This window comes from Phocoena phocoena, chromosome 2 (genome assembly GCF_963924675.1).
Source record: "Phocoena phocoena chromosome 2, mPhoPho1.1, whole genome shotgun sequence".
In the NCBI taxonomy this organism is placed as follows: Eukaryota; Metazoa; Chordata; class Mammalia; order Artiodactyla; family Phocoenidae; genus Phocoena; species Phocoena phocoena.
The window spans coordinates 30,873,481-30,894,314 of record NC_089220.1 but is presented as its reverse complement, the minus strand read 5'-3'; the positions used below and the strand labels follow the sequence as shown (position 1 = coordinate 30,894,314).

Here is a 20,834-nt window from a genome sequence, read left to right as displayed (position 1 = left end):
GCTACATTAAAAATAAAAGTAACAGATGAAATTAACTTTAATAATATATTTTATTTAACCCAATATAATCTAAATATATTTCAACGTGTAATCAGTATAAAAATTGAGATATTTTGCATTCTTTTTTTCATACTGAATTTTCAAAATCTAGTGTTATTTTATTCTTAGTGCACATCTCAATTGAGGCTAACCACATTTCAAGCACTCAATAGCCACACGTAGCAAGTGGCTACTGTATTGGGTGGTGCTGTCTTATACTTTTACAACTTAGTGCTAGGAACACAGTTGTTGCTTTGTGTGAGAATGTGTGTGTTTATTATTTTAGTTACAGATTTCTCTCACTGAATAAAGTATAAGATATTTTAAAATTCCTATCTTTATTTTCTTTCTCTTTAAGGCCCTTCCTTCTTCCATGATTATAGTAGCAGTCTATTGTCCTGTGATAGCTGCTGTTTTCATTGTTCTGAAGATGGTCAACTATCGACTCCACAGAGCACTTGATGCTGGAGAGATTGTAGATAGGAACACAAATGATTTCACAGATCAGCGAGCCAGGGCTGAGCAAGGCAACTGTTCAACGAGGAGAAAAGACAGCAATGGCCCAAGGTAAGGAAACCCATGCCACTCAGTTTGTAACGATGCAGTGATGCATGTGTACAGTGATGTGATTATTGTGTCATGCCTGTTCTGTTAACTGCTTTTAAGGCAGTGGTAGATCTTACCACCGTTGATACAGTGACAAGTGTGATTGTCACATTAGACCACAGCAAAGCTGACTGGCTCTCTGGGGATAAATCAGTATCCTTGGCCTTGTTAATAAATAACATTTTAGAACAATAATAGTCATAATAGTGTAATAGTTATTCATACCAAAGACCAAAACCAATGGAAAACAGGTTAAAGAAATAATAAAATATGGCTTTATAAATCTAAGTATTTGTTTTTATACATATAAATAAAATGTGTATATATATCTTAAGCAAACTGTGATTATATTTTACTTGACATTTATAATCTACAGTTTTCATTTTATCCATTGTAGATTTTTTTCAATTTTTTATTCTCACCTTAGAAAACTTAGCTGTTCCTTCCCTAGATCTTAGCATGACTGACTTCCTAGGGTTCAACTCTGTGTAGCTGTCACCCCTTTCTGGAGGCGTTCCTGGAGCCTGTCTCAGCTAAAATAGTCCCCTACTGCCCTCAGTCACATTCTATCCCATTACCTTGGCCTCACCCACTTTGTCTTTCTGACAGAGGGATCTATTTATCATAGTCAAAAGGTTATAGTGACTTTATAGAAATAATAGGTGTCCCTAATATAATTTTTAAACAGTTGCTATATGAGCACTTGACATTTTTAAGCTCATACAGTCCTCAAAAACAATTCTATGAGATGGTTGCTGTTATTATCCCTGATTTGCAGATGTGGAAAGTGAGGTGAGAAAGATCAAATAATCTACGCTGTCAAGCTCTGGAGGTGAGGCCATGCTTTTAAGCACTATGCCATGTTTCCAGTCAGTATAATATGAAATATTTCAGGTTCAAGATATAAATAATATCACTAAAAGTGGGTACTCAATATCTATTAAGACAGGTAATGTTTCTGTATATTCTCCAGTGCACTGAAAGCCTTCATCCTTTTTCAGTTACATTTTCCTCCATCCCTAACATGATTACCCTGTTTGTTCATTGAACAGATATTTTACCTTATAATAATTATGTTAATAGCATAAATCACTATCTGAAATTATCTTACTTAATCATTTGTTTGCATTTATAAGCTTTTTGAAGGCAGGGCCTTGTTTTTCTTACAAACTATTATATTCCCATGTTCCAGAACAGTGTCTTGCACTGATAGGTACTCAGGAAATACTTTGAACTACTGAAAATACTATTTCTGTGATAGTATTTTTTTGTTTGTTTCTTTGTTTTTTTATACAGCATGTTCTTATTAGTCATCAATGTCAATTCCAATGGCCCAGTTCAGCACACCACCATCCCCACCCCCCCTGTGGTATTCCCCCCTTGGTGTCCATACGTTTGTTCTCTATAACTGTGTCTCAACTTCTGCCCTGCAAACCGGCTCATCTGTACCATTTTTCTAGGTTACACATACATGCGTTAATATACAATATTTGTTTTTCTCTTTCTGACTTACTTTACTCTGTATGACAGTCTCTAGATCCATCCACATGTCAACAGATGACTCAATTTCGTACCTTTTTATGGCTGAGTAATATTCCATTGTATATATGTACCACAACTTCTTCATCCATTCATCTGTCGATGGGCATTTAGCTTGCTTCCATGACCTGGCTATTGTAAATAGTGCTGCAGTGAACATTGGGGTGCATGTGTCTTTTTGAATTATGGTTTTCTCTGGATATATGCCCAGTAGTGGGATTGCTGGATCACATGGTACTTCTATTCTTAGTTTTTTAAGGAACCTCCATACTGTTCTCCATAGTGGCTGTATCAATTTATATTCCCACCAACAGTGTAAGAGGCTTCCTTTTTCTCCACACCCTCTCCAGCATTTGTTGTTTGTAGATTTTCTGATGATGTCCATTCTAACTGGTGTGAGGTGATACCTCATTGTAGTTTTGATTTGCATTTCTCTAATAATTAGTGATGTTGAGCAGCTTTTCATGTGCCTCTTGGCCATCTGTATGTCTTCTTTGGAGAAGTGTCTGTTTAGGTCTTCTGCCCATTTTTGGATTGGGTTGTTTGTTTCTTTAATATTGAGCTGCATGAGCTGTTTATATATTTTGGAGATTAATCCGTTGTATGTTGATTCATTTGCAGATATTTTCTCCCATTCTGAGGGTTGTCTTTTCATCTTGTTTATGGTTTCCTTTGCTGTGCAAAAGCTTTGCAGTTTCATTAGGTCCCATTTGTTTATTTTTGTTTTTATTTCCATTACTCTAGGAGGTGGATCAAAAAAGATCTTGCTGTGATTTATGTCAGAGTGTTCTTCCTGTGTTTTCCTCTAAGAGTTTTATAGTGTCTTTTACATTTAGATCTCTAATCCATTTTGAGTTTAGGGAGTGTTAGGGAGTGTTCTAATTTCATTCTTTTACATGTAGCAGTCCAGTTTTCCCAGCACCACTTATTGAAGAGACTGTCTTTTCTCCATTTTATATCTTTGCCTCCTTTGTCACAGATTAGTTGACCATAGGTGTGTGGGTTTATCTCTGGGCTTTTTATCTTGTTCCATTGATCTATGTTTCTGTTTTTGTGCCAGTACCACATTTTCTCGATTACTGTATCTTTGTAGTATAGTCTGAAGTCAGGGAGTCTGATTCCTCCAGCTCTGTTTTTTTCCCTCAAGACTGCTTTGGCTATTCGGGGTCTTCTGTGTCTCCATACAAATTTTAAGATGATTTGTTCTAGTTCCGAAAAAAATGCCATTGGTAATTTGATAGCAATTGCATTGAATCTGTAGATTGCTTTGGGTAGTGTAGTCATTTTCACAATATTGGTTCTTCCAATCCATTAACATGGTATATCTCTCCATCTGTTGGTATCATCTTTGATTTCTTTCATCAGTGTCTTATTGTTTTCTGCATACAGGTCTTTTGTCTCCCTAAGTAAGGAGACAAAAGACCTACCTAGAGAGACAAAAGGTAGGTAAAATACCTACAATTCCTAGGTACTTTATTCTTTTTGTTGCAATGGTAAATGAGAGCGTTTCCTGATTTTCTCTTTAAGATTTTTCATCATAAGTGTATAGGAATGCAAGAGATTTCTGTGCATTAATTTTGTATCCTGCAACTTTACCAAATTCATTGATTAGCTCTAGTAGTTTTCTGGTGACATTTTTAGAACTCTCTGTGTATAGTATCATGTCATCTGCAAGTAGTGACAGTTTTACTTCTTCTTTTCCAATTTGTATTCCTTTTATTTCTTTTTCTTCTCTGATTGCTGTGACTAGGACTTCCAAAATGTTGTTGAATAATTATGGTGAGAGTGGACATCCTTGTCTTGTTCCTGATCTTAGAGGAAATGCTTTCAGTTTTTCACCATTGAGAATGATGTTTGCTGTGGGTTGTTTGTATATGGCCTTTATTATGTGAGGTAGACTCCCTCTGTGCCCACTTTCTGGAGAGTTTTTATCATAAATGGGTGTTGAATTTTGTCAAAAGTATTTTCTGTATCTATTGAGATGATCATATGGTTTTTATTCTTCAATTTGTTAATGTGGTGTATCACATCGATTGGTTTGCGTATATTGAAGAATCCTTGCATCCCTGGGATAAATCCCACTTGATCATGGTGTATGATCCTTTTAATGTGTTGTTGGATTCCGTTTGCTAGTATTTTGTTGTGGATTTTTGCATCTATGTTCATCAGTGATATTGGTCTGTAATTTTCTTTTTTTGTAGTATCTTTGTCTGGTTTTGGTATCAGGGCGATGGTGACCTCATAGAATGAGTTTGGGAGTGTTCCTTCCTCTGCAATTTTTTGGAAGAGTTTGAGAAGGATGGGTGTTAGCTCTTCTCTAAATGTTTGATAGAATTCACCTGTGAAGCCATCTGGTCCTGGACTTTTGTTTGTTGGAAGATTTTTAATCACAGTTTCAATTTCATTACTTGTGATTGGTCTATTCATATTTTCTATTTCTTCCTGGTTCAATCTTGGAAGGTTATACCTTTCTAAAAATTTGTCCATTTCTTCCAGGTTGTCCATTTTATTGGCATAGAGTTGCTTGTGGTAGTCTCTTAGGATGCCTTGTATTTCTGTGGTGTCTGTTGTAATTTTTCCTTTTTTATTTCTAATTTTATTGATTTGAGTCCTCTCCCTCTTTTTCTTGATGACTCTGGCTAATGGTTTATCAGTTTTGTTTCTCTTCTCGAAGAACCAGCTTTTAGTTTTATTGATCTTTGCTATTGTTTTCTTTGTTTCTGTTTCATTTATTTCTGCTCTAATCTTTATGATTTCTTTCCTTCTACTAACTTTGGGTTTGGTTTGTCCTTCTTTCTCTAGTTCCTTTAGGTGTAAGGTTAGATTGTTTAGTTGAGATTTTTCTTGTTTCTTGAGGTAGGCTTGTATAGTTATAAACTTCCCTCTTAGAACTGCTTTTGCTACATCCCATAGGTTTTGGATCGTTGTGTTTTCATTGTCATTTGTCTCTAGGTATTTTTTGATTTCCTCTTTGCTTTCCTCAGTGATCTCTTCGTTATTTAGTAGCGTATTGTTTAGCCTCCATGTGTTTGTGTTTTTTACGTTTTTTTCCCTGTAATTCATTTCTAATCTCATAGCATCGTGGTCAGAAAAGATTTTTGATATGATTTCAATTTCCTTAAATTTACTGAGGCTTTATTTGTGACCAAAGATGTGATCTATCCTGTAGAATGTTCTGTGCGCACTTGAGAAGAAAGTATAATCTGCTGTTTTTGGATGGAATGTCCTATAAATATCAATTAAATCTATCTGGTGTATTGTGTCATTTAAAGCTTGTGTTTCCTTATGAATTTTCTGTTTGGATGGTCTGTCCATTGGTGTAAGTGAGGTGTTAAAGGTCCCCCACTATTATTGTGTTACTGTCGATTTCCTCTTTTAGAGCTTTTAGCAGCTGCCTTTTGTATTGAGGTGCTCCTATGTTAGGTGCAAATATATTTATAATTGTTATATCTTCTTCTTGGATTGATCCCTTGATCATTATGTAGTGTCCTTCCTGTCTCTTGTAACATTCTCTATTTTAAAGTCTATTTTATCTGATATGAGTATAGCTACTCCAGCTTTCTTTTGATTTCCCTTTGCATGGAATATCTTTTTCCATCCCCTCACTTTCAGTCTGTATGTGTCCCTAGGTCTGTAGTGGGTCTCTTGTTTACAGCATATATATGGGTTTTGTTTTTGTATCCATTCAGCAAGCCTGTGTCTTTTGGTTGGAGCATTTAATCCTTTCACGTTTAAGGTAATTATCAACATGTATATTCCTATGACCATTTTCTTAATTGTTTTGGGTTTGTTTTTGTAGGTCTTTTTCTTCTCTTGTGTTTCCCACTTAGAGAAGTTCCTTTAGCATGTGTTGTAGAGCTGGTTTGGTGGTGCTGAATTCTCTTAGCTTTTGTTTGTGTGTAAAGCTTTTGATTTCTCCATCGAATCTGAATGAGATCCTTGCCTTGTAGAGTAATATTGGTTGTAGGTTCTTCCCTTTCATCACTTTAAGTATATCATGCCGCCCCCTTCTGGCTTGTAGAGTTTCTGCTGAGAGATCAGCTGTTAACCTTACGGGAGTTCCCTTGTATGTTATTTGTTGTTTTTCCCTTGCTGCTTTTAATAATTTTTCTTTGTTTTTAATTTTTGCCAATTTGATTACTATGTGTCTGGGCGTGTTTCTCCTTGGGTTTATCTTGTATGGGACTCGCTGCGCTTCCTGGACTTGGGTGGCTATTTCCTTTCCCATGTAAGGGAAGTTTTCGAGTATAATCTCTTCAGATATTTTCTTGGATCCTTTCTCTCTCTCTTCTCCTTCTGGGATCCCTGTAATGCTAATGTGGTTGTGTTTAATGTTGTCCCAGAGGTCTCTTAGGCTGTCTTAATTTCTTTTCATTCTTTTTTCTTTATTCTGTTCCGTAGCAGTGACATCCACCATTCTGTCTTCCAGGTCACTTATCCATTCTTCTTCCTCAGTTATTCTGCTATTGATTCCTTCTAGTGTAGTTTTCATTTCAGTTATTGTATTGTTCATCTCTGTTTGTTTGCTCTTTAATTCTTCTAGGTCTTTGTTAAACATTTCTTGCATCTTCCCGGTCTTTGCCTCCGTTCTTTTTCTGAGGTCCTGGATCATCTTCACTATCATTATTCTGAATTCTTTTTCTGGAAGGTTGCCTATGTCCACTGCATTTTGTTCTTTTTCTGGGGTTTTATCTTGTTCCTTCATCTGGTACATAGCCCTCTGCCTTTTTATCTTGTCTATCTCTCTGTGAATGTGGTTTTTGTTCCACATGATGCAGGATTGTAGTTCTTCTTGCTTCTGCTGTCTGCCCTCTGGTGGATGAGGCTATATCTAACTCTGTGATAGTATTTTTAATGACTACACTGTATTCCATTTTGTGGGTATACAGTACCTTAATTTAGCTATCTTGTTTTTAGTTATTTCAGTTATTTTCTAATTTAAATTTGTGTTAGATCACTGTGGTGTTCAAAGTTTAAATGACTAAATTTTTTATCATGATTTAGCAGAAGTAGAATTACCGGAAAGCTACACCCATTTTAAAGTTTCTCAATATATATTGCCAAATTCTGAAGATTTTTACCTTTTCATTACTGTGATCAGCAGTTTGAGGGCTTCTTTTTTTGTACATTTTACTACACTATTTAGTATTTTCACAAACTGGTAAATAATTCATTGTTTACTTTTTTCAGTTTTTGGATTACTAGTGAAATGGAGCTATTTTTCTTGTGCTGTTCCATTTATATTTGTTATTTTGTGAATTGTATATTTTTCTGTTGGTGGTTAGTTTTTTACTATTGATTTGAAGAAGATATTTATGAAGGATATCATTTTGTGTCAAATACTTTTCCTCACTTTATGGCAGTTTATTTATATATTTATATGCCACAATTAATTTTTCTGTGATGTGTTCCATTCAATGAGACTTTATTAGTTCTGTCTTTTTTTTTTTTGTGGTACGTGGGCCTCTCACTGTTGTGGCCTCTCCTGTTGCGGAGCACTGCTCCGGACGCGCAGGCTCAGCGGCCATGGCTCATGGGCCTAGCCGCTCTGCGGCACGTGGGATCCTCCCAGACGGGGGCACAAATCTGCGTCCGCTGCATCGGCAGGCAGACTCCCAACCACTGCGCCACCAGGGAAGCCCCACAGGGTATTTTCACGTTCAGTTTTACTAGGTGTAATACAGGCTGTTTGCCAAAACGATTGTACCAATTCATACTCTCACCGTTAGTATGTGAAAGCCCATATTGTTTCATATCCTCAGTCTTTGATTTTGGTAAGTTTTAACAGTTTGCCGTTTTAACAGTTAACTGTTAGATGTGTCTCATTTTGACTTTAGTTAACCTTTCTGATTACTAATGAGGCTGAGCATCTTATCTCACATATATGGTCCATTTAAGTTTTCTGTTCTTTCTGGTGCCCATTCGTTTCTTTTTTATTTTTCTTTGGAGTTCTCTTTTTCTTATTGATTAAGAAAAGCGAGTTTAAAAACATATATTCATTGTACTACTCCTTATTGGTTATGTACATTACAGACATCTTTTCCAGTTTGTAGCTTGTCACTTTGCTTTTCTTAAGGTTTCTTATGATTATCATACATTCTTAAATTTAATACACAGTTTTATCGTTTTTTGGTAATTAACAATTTTGTGTTTTGTTTAAGAAATTATTCCTACACATATATCAGAAGAATACTCTCAGAAAGATTGTCTTTTTAAAGTTTCATGTTTCTTTTGTTTTCACATTTCAGTTTTGTTGGAAATTATTATGATCTGTTGTAAGGTAGGGATTCAGGATTTGTTTTTTTTCTTTATAAATAACTGGTTTAATCAGTATTTGTTAAACAGAGTATCTTTTCCTTGGTGATCTGCAGTACTCATTTTGTCATAAATTAAGTTTTCATACATGGTGGGTATGTTTCTGGGCTCTCTTCTGTTCTGTTGATCTAGTTTATGCCTGTGCAGTTACCCCACTATCCTAAGTGCTTTATAACATGACTTTTGATACCTAGTGGGGCAAACCTCGTACCTCGTTCTTTTTCAGGAGTTAATTTGCTACTCTCAGCTCCTTGATTTTTGTTTTTTAAATAAATTTACTTTATTTATTTATTTTTGGCTGCTTTGGATCTTCATTGCTGTGCGCAGCCTTTCTCTAGTTGTTGCGAGCGGGGACTCCTCTTCGTTGTGATGTGCAGGCTTCTCATTGCGGTGGCTTCTCTTGTTGTGGAGCACGGGCTCTAGGCCCACGGGCTTCAGTAGTTGTGGCACGGCGGCTCTAGAGCTCAGGCTCAGTTGTGGCACATGGGCTTAGTTGCTCCCCGACATGTGGGATCTTCCCAGATGAGGGCTCGGACCCATGTCCCCTGCATTGGCAGGCCAATTCTTAACCACTGTGCCACCAGGGAAGCCCCTCCTTGATCTTTGATGTAAACTTCAGAGTCTACTGGGCAAAATCTACAAGAACTTAGGGTTTTTATTGGAATTACACTGGCTATGTAGATTCCTCTGCTGAGAATTGGTATCTTTACAATATTAAATCTCTCCATTTATTTAGTCTTCTTTAATGTCTTTCAGTAAAGATTTATCATTTCTCCATTAAACGGCTTTCATAGGGCTTCCCTGGTGGCGCAGTGGTTGAGAGTCCGCCTGCCGATGCAGGGGACGCGGGTTCGTGCCCCGGTCCGGGAAAATCCCACGTGCTGCGGAGCGGCTGGGCCCATGAGCCATGGCCGCTGAGTCTGCACGTCTGGGAGGCCCGCGTACCACAAAAAAAAAAAAAAAAAAAAGGCTTTCATAGCTTTTATTAAATTTGACAAATTATTTTATAGTTTTTCTGCTATTATATGATTTTTTCTATTTACCTTTTGATTTTCTCCCTTTAAATGTAGCAGTTTACTTTGTATCCAGCAACCTTATTAAACTCCCTTATTAATGGTAAAACTTTGTAGGTTATTTCTTGATTTTCTGTAAATGATGACAGTTTTATTTCTTCCTTTCTAGACCTTATGTTTCTTGTTTAACTTTTCATTGGGTATAACTTCTCACACGTGGTTAAATTGAAATAGTATTGGTGTACATCCTTGTCTTTTTAGGAGTGCTTTTAAGTTTCACCATTAAATAAGGTCTTTGTTGTAGATTTTTGATTTCGACATCTCCTTTCCTCCACTCTCCCACTCGTAAGTCTCCGTTCTGAACAAAAATGAACAGGAAAACAGATACACTTATTTCCAGAGCCTGTCACTATGCTTAGTACACTAGAGCTGTCAATTGGTTGCATGAATGAATGAATGTAGTAGGACTGACTACTTGTGCTTCTTGTTGTCATTGGCTGTGGTATAGCAGCTCAGAAATGCTTGTTCAAACTTTATCTTAGAGAAAGAGTCAAAGCCATTAATGTATGTATTACAATTCTAACGTTTCATCAGAGGAAATTAGCACACTGAATTTTGGAATTTGAATACAATTATTTGGAGACAAACCATATTTTTTTCCATTTCTCATTCAGTGATGCTTACAGTATTGTAAATTAAGGATCCATTTAAAATATACACAGGTGAATTTTAGGCTAAATTTTCTGAAGATTTATTCTGTTTAGGGAGTTTGCTTTTATCTATTCATAAAGGAATGTTTATGAATGTTCCTTTGAGGAACATCGTTGTGATCTAGATTAGATTTGTAAATTTAGTACTGTGCCGGTTCTGTGAAGTTCTAATTAAAGCCTGAGCAGTTTATGATACTGATAATCAACAAATTAATTTGTGAAGTCTCCTTTATAATTCAGATCAAACCCTTTCTGCTTTTCTGCCTTTCCCTGTACCTGTTTTTATTTTTAAACAGATGAGGAAATTAAGGCATAAAGGTAGAGATTCCCTGAATTTGGTGTACTGCTTACTGCAGTAGACCACTTTGCTTCTGTGAGAATTGTAAACTACTTACTTTCCAGGTATGTGCTGAAATTTCCATTCCTGAAAATCTGCAAGTCTTGCTAATAAAGAAAATCCTTACTCAGTCAATTTATATGTTAGGACACCAACAGCTAACTAAACGGTCTGCTCCTGAATTTGTAGAGAAGAGAAAGGTACAGTAAGTTTGCAAGAGGATATATTTTTTCTATAAAAGGAGCTGTTTGTTTTTTCCTTCATCTTTTTTTCTCCCTTAATACCTCCTTCCCACTCAATGTTGACCATTGAGCATTATTTCTAGATTATTGTTTCTCCACTGGAGATGACCTTGCCCCCCAGGAGACATTTGGCAATATTTGGAGACATTTTTGGTTATCACAGGGAGAAATGCTACTGGCATCTGGTGGGTAGAGGTCAGGGATGTTGCTAACCATCCTAACGGTGCACAAGATGGTCTCCTACAGTCAAGAATTATGTGGCCCAAAATGTCAGTAGTGCTGAGGTTAAGAAACCTTCCCTAGATAATGGTGTTTCTTTTGGTTTTGAACTGGAAAGAGAACTTTAATGCCTGTTTGTTAAAAGGCATTATTGGTGTCTTAGACTATAGCCTTTAGAGTTAGACCTGGTGTTCAAATCTTTTCTCAGTCCTTACTGGTTATGAGTACTTACATTCATATGTGAAGGAAAAAAACCCAGAAAGAGCAGATATGATAACACATTGTAGAGTGATGAGGAAGTATTATTTGTGTCCTCCCTTCCCACCTGAACTCCATATACCAGTGACTTGGCTTATTTTGTTTACTCCTCTGAGACCTTAGGCAAGTTTTTACACCTTTCGGTTTTCAGTTTTTTCATCTGTAAAATGAGGATGATAGTATTTATATCATAGATTTTTAGGGGAATGTTTCATGAGAAAATGCAAATAAAGCATGCAACCCTATGACTGGAATGTATTAAGTATTTAGTAAATATTTGCTTTGTTATTAATAATAATTTTATGTTCCAATTATAATCATTTAGACTTGCTATCAGAAGTGATGTATAAAACTGGGTAAGATTGTCCATCAGCTGATGAATGAATAAACCAAATGTGTTCTGTCCATACAATGGAATATTATTTGGCCATAGAAAGGTGTAAAGCACTGATACATGCTACAACATTGATGAACCTTGAAAACATTGTGCTAGGTGAAAGAAGTCAGTTACAGAAGACCACATATTATGTGATTCCATTTATAGGAAAAAACAGATCCAGAATAGGCAAATTTATAGAGACAGAAAGTAGATCAGTGGTTGCTTAGGGCTGGGGGGAGGAGGGGTGGGAAGGGTAATAGCTAAATGGGTTTGCTTCTGAGATCATAAAGATGTTTTAAAATCAGCTGTGGTGATGGATGCACGACTTTATGAATATACTAAAAACCATTGAAGTGCACAGTTTCAGTGCGTGAATTGTAAGGTATGTGAATTACATATCGTTAAAGCCGATGCATGTAAACTTTATCCTTTCTGTGACATAGAACATTTGATTCCTTGGTCTTCACCTTGGTCTCCATCTTCTGATTTCTTTACAGTCTTAATTAGAGAATGCATTCCAACGGAGTTAACAGTATTGCTTGTTATTGCTCATCACTAGTTCAGTGGGTGACAGCTGCCTGTATATACACACTTGAGATTTTGCCAAGTTAGAAACATTTTTCTCATTCCGGTCTAGATAGCTGTGTGACTTAACACCAAATGGCCAGCAGATTTGGTCATACTCCACTTTTCTCACACAGGGACATTTGTATGCGGACTTGGCCATCATGTTTGTAACTGAGTTCCATTATGTTTTATTTTTATAAATGGGTTACAAGTTAGAGAGGTAATTTCCATTAGCTAACTGTAGCCAATGGCTTAGAGTTAGAAACCCAATGAGCAAACAGGGACATGGTAGTTATGAGACCATTCATTTAAAAAACAGCTATAGTGAGAAGTACATAAATGGAAGGTGAACTTGTAAGCAGATTGTATTTTGCCTATATCTTTTGATTGCAGCTATTGGAATCCCCACCCAAACAGGCTTAAGGTAATTTATGGCTCACGTTACCGAAAAGTCTGTGTTTAAGGGATGTCTTCAGATGTGGCAATGTGCAGAATTTCAAGTAGCTTCATGACTCTGGTTCCCTTTACCAGGCTATGCTTTTCTTTTAGTTGGCTTCTTAGACAGGCTCTCCCCTTATGGTTGTAAAATGGCTACGGCAGCTCCAGGACTCATCTTCTCAGCATTAAGACAAGCAGATAGAGAGAAGTTTCTTCTCTCAACAGTAGAACATTTCTGGCCTGAGTTGGGTCATGTGCTTGTTCTAGAACTACTAGTTGCTGTGACCAAGAGATTGGGATATGCTGATTGACTTTGGCCAGTAGAGCTTACCCCTAAACTTGAGAGTGGGGTCAGCATTACCCACAGCCATATGAGAGATTGGGATGAGGTGATTCACCAGAAGAATTTGGAGTTGCTTTTTTTCTTGTTGTTAACCAGGAGGTTGAATTAGATGCTAGACGGTAAGATAGCTTATGTCCGCAATAATGTCGAGAATATATACTAGAGCTTTTATCCTTGATAATAATAGCTAAAAAATTTATTGACTGACTTTGTATACCAGGTAGAATGAGTAAAAATCTTTGGGCAAAAATAGGATTATGATAACTTTTAGGCCTGAATTGTTCTAAAAGTTGTGTTCTTGAGGAACTTTATTATAAAATTGTATAGGGGACTTCCCTGGTGGTCCAGTGGTTAAGACTCCCTGCTTCCACCACAGGGGGTGTGGGTTCGATCCCTGGTCATGGAACTAAGATCCCGTATGCTGAGTGGCTCCCTCACTAAAAAGAAAATTTCTTGAACTGAATAAAAATGAAAATACAACATATCAACTTAAAAAAATTTTTTTTAATTGTCTAAGTTTTTTGAAATTTGGTGTGATTTTTTTCCCCTTATTTTAGGATCCTGTTATCTTTAAGTTCTATATGTGGACTTCCTTAGTTCTTTGAACCTAGTACTTTTCTCTTTTGTCTTTCTAATGCCTGTTTTTACTACATAGCATCATTTCACTTTTTAAACCTGTGCCTTCTAACTCTACACATGCAAGTCTAAAATCTTAGGTTCCCAGCTCTGTGAAACAAGTTAGTATCCTAGTTAAATTCTGTTGACTTAAGAAATACAGATACAGATAGCTTGACCAGGATAATTGCTCTCATGCATGTTCGTCATTGTATCATGCAGCTCAATCAGACTGTGCTCTTGGAGAGATCAGGGAGTGTAAGATCTGATTACTTGGGACTTCCCTGGTGGTGCAGTGGCTAAGAATCCGCCTGCCATTTCAGGGGACACAGGTTCACGCCCTGGTCCAGGAAGATCCCACATGCCGTGGAGCAACTAAGCCCATGCACCACAACTACTGAGCCTGCGCTCTAGAGCCCGCGAGCCACAACTACTAAGCTTACGTGCCACAACTACTGAATCCTGCGCGCCTAGAGCCCGTGCTGTGTAACAAGAGAAGCCACCGCAATGAGAAGCCTGCCTGCCACAACGAAGAGTAGCCCCTGTTCACCGCAACTAGAGAAAGCCCGTGTGCGGTGATGAAGACCCAACACAGCCAAAAATAAATAAATTTAAAAAATTAAAAATAAATAAATTGAAAAAAAAGATTGGATTACTTTCTGACCAATTTCTCTTTGCTGTTAGGAAACAAAAGGCAAATAATTTCTTTGCTAGAGTGGTTTTATGGCACATATCATAAAATGTGTGCTATATTTAGTATGGTACAATTATAATCAAGGCCAGTTTCTAATATTGGATTGGATATAGACAGTTTGGGAGAGAGTTTTAAATGTTTTGGAGTAGTGACATGGTTATAAAATAGTTCAAATTTACCAGACTTATAAAAGAAGAATGATTTTTTTCAATTTGCTGTATTAAATATCTGAACCTGTTAGTTTTACAGAAAAAAGGATAATAACTTAAAAAACAAACAAAAGGAAAACCATTGGTGTCAGAATAATGACAGTTATTCTCCTTTTCTTATTTTTTCCCCACAGTGATCCTGGTGGGGGCATTGAAATGTCTGAGTTCATTCGAGAGGCCACACCCCCAGTTGGTTGCAGTTCAAGAAATTCTTATGCTGGCCTTGATCCAGGCCACCAGGTAGGAACCTGTGCTGTTGTATTTTGCTTTTTTCCCTCCTCCTGATGGTGGTCTCACGTGTTCTCTTGTCTGTAACAGTCAGTCAGTGTTTGGGTTTATCTTGCTGATTAATAATATTTTGATTGTTTACTGATTATCTTTTATTACCATTATTTTAAATAGAATTTTCACATTACTTAAGTACTTTGTTGCTGAGCACATACCAGATGCTAATTGCCCAGGGGTAATTTTGATCGAGACAGTTGTGGTGAGCGCCCTTGGGAACTTTAGCTCCTAGTGTGTGCTTATTTACCTTCATGGTGTCTGGCTGTATTGGAGACATATAGGTTATCCCTTGTGCTTTTCTCAGTCTCTTTGGATAGAATGAAATGACTTAGTCCTTAAATATGGCTGCACATTTTATATTCTTAATTAAACCTGGCCTTTCTTCTTACTGACAAATATTAGCAACATCAGGTTACCCTGGGGAATAAGCCTACACTTTTGCAACAAATTTTGAAGAGCCACAGCTTTTTTTTTTTCTTTTTCTGTTAGGACAGACAAAAGGACACAGCAATGGCCAGCCACCTTTGGTAACTCTACCCTTGGCATCATGTCCATTAGAACTTGCCCTACTTGTTTTAGGGAGGGTGTCCCATCTTGAATGTAATTATTGCATGTCTGCACCTAAATGCACAGTTTTCCTTAAAATATTAACTCTTGAATAAAAAAGGGCAGATATCAGAAGCTATTGTGCTACTTAGATTTTGGTGTTTTCGTTTTATACTGTTTTATACCAAAAGGAATTATTGGCATAATCATTGTTATCCTTTAGGGAAGCTGAAGTGGGGAAGTAAAGTTGGGCTTTTTGTATATCGGTAGAGATATTACCAATATAGACATACCATGTTTATCACACATGTTTTATTATATAGGTCTTATTACACATTATCATAGTTGTATATAAATGTCTTCTGTACTAGATAGTGAACTCCTTGAACACAGTAGCTCTGTCATAGTCATTGTCATTGTGATCATTCTTTCCTTCCTGCCACTGCTACCCTTCTCCTTTCCATCTTCTACTCTCCATTCCCACCCCGGCCCTGTCCCTCTCTTCCCTTTTATCACTTACCTTCCTTAAAATATTTTAGTGCCTGATGGTATTTAAGGCATTTTGTTTGTCCGGGATGTGGAGTGGGTCTTAACCTTCAAAGAGTTTGCAATTTCCTAGTAGATGTCTATAAGTAACTGAAGTTATAAATATATGTTACCAAGTAAGTGTAAGTACAAGATACAAAGTAATAGTTGCCATAGGAATGGTACAGAAAAGGGGCTATAGATTTCAGAGGAGAAAGTAATTGTTTCCAGCTAGAGAGAGGGGCAAGGCTTCATGGAGGAGGTGGCCTTGCCTGATTGCTCTTTAGTTGGAAGTAGTTTTTCTTCTCTGACATCCATAATCCTTCCTGGACTTTCCTTTGGCACTTATCAAAGAGAAGAAACACTGGACCATCTTAGTTTGTGCAAACCTATTAAGTAAAAACTTTACCTCTAAGTGTATGAAGATATCATTTTTTTCTTAATTTTTTCCTTTTCTGAATGTGTTTATTTTTAGAAAGTTAGCAAATAACAAGAAGAAAATAAAAATCATCTGTAATGTCATAATCAAAAACACTTTTTAAACAAAGAGGGATTTTAGTGTGCTGTTCTTTGGAACTTGATTCTCTTTACTGACTATATCATGAATGTTAATATTATTAAGTGTTTTTCTGCAGTGACATTTTGGGGACTGTATTGCATTCTTTTCTTTGTATGCACTGTGGTTTATATTTTCAATCCCTTATTGTTTCATGTGTGAACAGTCACAACTCCATTATATTTGGGGGGGGGATAAATTTTAAATAATACAGAAAAGCGGGAAGAATAAAACATAACCACCCATTGTATCTGTTAAGATTGCTTTTGTCACCAAGTAATAGAACTCAACTCATTAGGTGACTTAAAGAAGTAGTTTTATGTTTGTCACCTAAGCTTGGAGCTGGTTCAATAGCATTTGTTCAGTAGCTCAGCAATATTAGGGCCCTGGGTTGGAATCCCCTAGTTCTTTTGGCTTTTCCTTAGAGTTGCAGGATGAGCACAGCAGCTTCAATTATGATCCTGTTGAAAAGTTAAGAAGCAGGTGACAGTGTGGGGCAGAGTTGTCCTCGCTCATCATCTTCTCAGACATGAAAAGGTCTTTCCTCAGAGCCCTCCAGCAGACTCCCATACATTCATTGAGCAGAACTAGAGCACACACCTAGGTCAGAGTCTGGGCCCTCTTCTCATAAGTCAGAAGATAATATGCCCAACATTTGAACAAAATGGGAAGCTTGTTAAGGAAAGAAAAAGAGAACACTTTGAGATTGTGAGCAAACGACTACCGTACGCATATTCAAAAAACATCTTTTTTAAAGTTTAAATTCTTAGAAGGGTGGCATGAAATGGTGTTTTTTGTTTGCTTACTTGTTTTTAAACTTCTGTCTAGGAAGTTACATGTTTATTATTCTAGTAGGTCAATAACATATGTTAGTTTTATAACTTGTTTAGCAGGTGTGAGAAGAATGAAACTCTTGCAGTAAAATGCTTTTTGGCCTTTTTCTTTCTGTCTAGTTGCAGTGCTTTTTATGGCTAATTGAAAGCAGAAATTAGGAAGAATCAGGAGAATCAAACTTAATAAACAGTTCAAAAAATATTGCAAAGCTCGTTTTTTTTATTAGTTACATAAGAATTTATTAGTAGTTTTAACCTGTATGTGTATGCTTATTTTTACTTACTTTTTCACCGACATATAACTTTTATACAGCGTAGTATACACTTATTAAGTGTATGGCTCAGTAGATTGTCACATATGTGTACACCCATTTAATTGCCGTCCAGACAATTCGACAATTAGGCTCTGCCGTCCAGGGCCCTAATATTATTGAGCTGCTAAACAAATGCTATTAAACCAGCTCCAAACTTAGGTGACAAACATAATAAAACTATTTCTTTAAGTCACCTAATTAGTTGAGTTCTATTACTTGGTGACAAAAGCAATCTTAACAGATACAATGGGTGGTTATGTTTTATTCTTCATGCTTTTCTGTATTTATCCCCCCCATATATAGACCAAGAAAGTCCCTCATGCCCCTTCAAAGTCAGTATTAACCTATATTTTGACCAGATTTCTCATTGTGTACTTCAGTTGAATCAATGAAAGAAAAGATTTGGCAAAATATGAGTATTACATGAATGTTCTTGATTTCAGCGTAAGGTGTTAAATTTGCTTGACTATTTTCTTCTTGAATCCCTTGAAAGCAGGTTATAAAAAGAGTTACTCAGACTTGTTGATTTAGGAACTGTCATGTTATATTTGGTTTCCTTAATGTGTTCATGGAATTTGTGGTATATGTTTCTATGATTTTTATGGTAGTATAATAATTGATGGTTATGAAATTTTAGGGACGTCTTAAACCATCTTGAATATAAGCCCTAAAAGCTCCGCAGATTTTAGTGTTCTGTTTATAGAGTTTGTGCTAAAAATTCCTTTTTCTTAGATGCCTTAGTTTTTTTTTATTCTTTAAAAATATGTTATAGCAGCCTACAAAGAAGTACTTACTTTCTGTCTGAAACTCAGGAAAGAACATACTGATTTACTAACAATTTGAAAGTAAGATTTAGGTTGCTCTTTGTTAGTATGTTATGTCCTCCAAACTTTCCCTTTATATGCCCTGATAAGTCTAAATTTATTTCAGGTAGACTTAACACCTAGTTTTGCTTTTGTTTATAACTTGAACATGTCATGATACAATATAAAAATGACAATGACCGTTTGGCACAGATTGTTCGAGGTTGGAGACTCTTGCTCTGGGGGCTCCATCAGCCCTGAGTACGCAGAGGGATTCAGTGTCTCAGCACATCTGTACTAGATGCGCAGCATGCGCCACAGCAGACAGGGAGTGCGGCTCTGATATATCATGGCCTTTTGGTGAAAGTGACTGATAACATGTTTTGATAACATAATTTCATTTGATAATCTTGCTAGTCTGTGCCGATGGCGTAGCTAGCATTTCGTTTACTTCATGTCATATTTTCAGATTGGATCTGGTTCCTCTCGTCTTGGAACAGCAACAACTATTAAAGGTAGGTGTGAACTAACCCGAAAGTTACCTCTGACTTTCCATTTCTTTTTTGTCTCTAGTAAAGATAACTGTATCATATATTTACGTGTAATGAAAAATTATTTTTGAAATTATTTTGTGGATAAAATTATGTATCTTTTTTATGGTAAACTTTAAAAAAATTTATTTATTTAATGAATTTATTTTTGGCTGCATTGGCTCTTCATTGCTGTGCGTGGGCTTTCTCTAGTTGTGGCGAGTGGGGGCTACTCTGTGATGCGGTGCGTGGGCTTCTCATTGTGGTGGCTTCTCTTGTTGTGGAGCACGGGCTCTAGGCGCGCGGGCTTCAGTAGTTGTGGCTCATGGGCTCTAGAGCGCAGGCTCAGTAGTTGTGGTGCACGGGTTTAGTTGCTCCGCGGCATGTGGGATCTTCCCGGACCAGGGCTCGAACCTGTGTCCCCTGCAACGGCAAGCAGATTCTTAACCACTGCATCACCGGGGAAGCCCAAAATTATGTATCTTATATTAAAGATTAATTGATTTAAATTGTGGTCTCCTTTCATCATCCAAATTTCATAAAAGTATTTGACCATTTGCATTACATTGTATGAATTATAAATTTTGATCTTTAAGAAACTTCTTTGCCTTGAGGGAAAATATTTTCATGGGTTTTGATGAGGTTCATAGAAAACTAATTTAATGTGAAACCTTTAAATTGGGCAGGAATAAGGCACTAAAAAAAAGTTTCTTTCCTGTACATCTTATATATCCCTTTTATTCAATACATCTATTTCAGATAAATTCATTATTATTTTTGCCCTATAATTTTATAACTCTCTAATTTTCCCTGGAAGGGAATTTTATGTTGTTTCAACTTGTTATTACATGATTTGCATTTCCTTTTTAAAACTTCTTTTGAAAGAAGTAGTTGTATTAGCTAATATTATGAAGCTTTCCGTATTTGGTTTGTAGCACTATGAGAATAATTATGTGAGCTGACAGTCCACGATACTTCCTGTTAGTTTAATTCATCTCCCATCATTGTAACCCTTGATACAAAAACTGCTTTAGTTAATACGTATCTACTGTACTCCCTCATGTCCTTCCTTGTTATGCCACCCTGTACAGCCTTTACTTTTCATATAATGTCTTCATGGGTCTCTCTTCACTTTGTAGGAGATACAGACACCGCTAAGACTTCTGATGATATCAGTTTAAGTCTGGGCCAGAGCTCTAGTCTTTGTAAGGAAGGAAGTGAAGAACAGGGTAAGAACGTTTTACTTCATGATGCCCTTATGTATTATGGTGACCAGGGTGAGTTTGTGGAATGTGCTGCTCATATTTTGGCAGAAGTTTATAATAACTTAATATGGTATTTTTTAGAAACATTAAAATAAAATGATTTGCTAGCATAACAGTAACACAGTGTTATAAGTACTTACAGCTTTCTGGAATTCAGCTACACATGTTCTGCCAAGTAAACAGGGAAACTTTATGAGCATATGCCCCAGAACGAATGTCAGATGGGAGATAAGAATCTGCTATTCCTTTAATTGGTCAGAGCATCTTGCTTAGCTTAGTGATAACCTAGTATGTAAAACTGTTCTCTTCCATTCAGTATGACGTCTAAATGCCAACTACTGTATATGTTGCCCAACTGCAGAAACAACAATGTGTTTTCACAGAGAAATAACTTGCTGCTGGACTTACTGAGAAACTGTCTGCTTCCAGCTTGGTGCCTTCCTGTAGCAGATTTTTAATCTTTAAGAGAAATTTTGGTTTTAAGTGATTTTTTTTTCTCCTTATACAACTCCATTATAAATGAGTATTTTGGATTTTATAGAGTTCCTTTTTTTTTTTTTTAAGAACCGCCACATTTTCAAGTTTGATTTTTAATTTTCAGACATAAAAGAATGGATATGTCATACCCATTTCAAGTGGAGATTATCCTAGGTT

General features: G+C 36.6%; 1 protein-coding gene across 2 annotated transcripts in view; it reads left to right on the top strand.

Moving 5' to 3' along the window:
* Nucleotides 1-20,834, top strand: part of PCNX1 (pecanex 1) — a 167,401-nt gene that overhangs the window by 30,349 nt on the left and 116,218 nt on the right. For both annotated transcript variants that reach the window (XM_065872992.1, XM_065872991.1), the window contains exons 2-5: nucleotides 398-606; nucleotides 14,658-14,763; nucleotides 18,855-18,900; nucleotides 20,055-20,144. In XM_065872992.1, coding sequence (XP_065729064.1) covers nucleotides 398-606; nucleotides 14,658-14,763; nucleotides 18,855-18,900; nucleotides 20,055-20,144 — 451 coding nt within the window. The remainder of the gene's footprint in view (nucleotides 1-397; nucleotides 607-14,657; nucleotides 14,764-18,854; nucleotides 18,901-20,054; nucleotides 20,145-20,834) is intronic.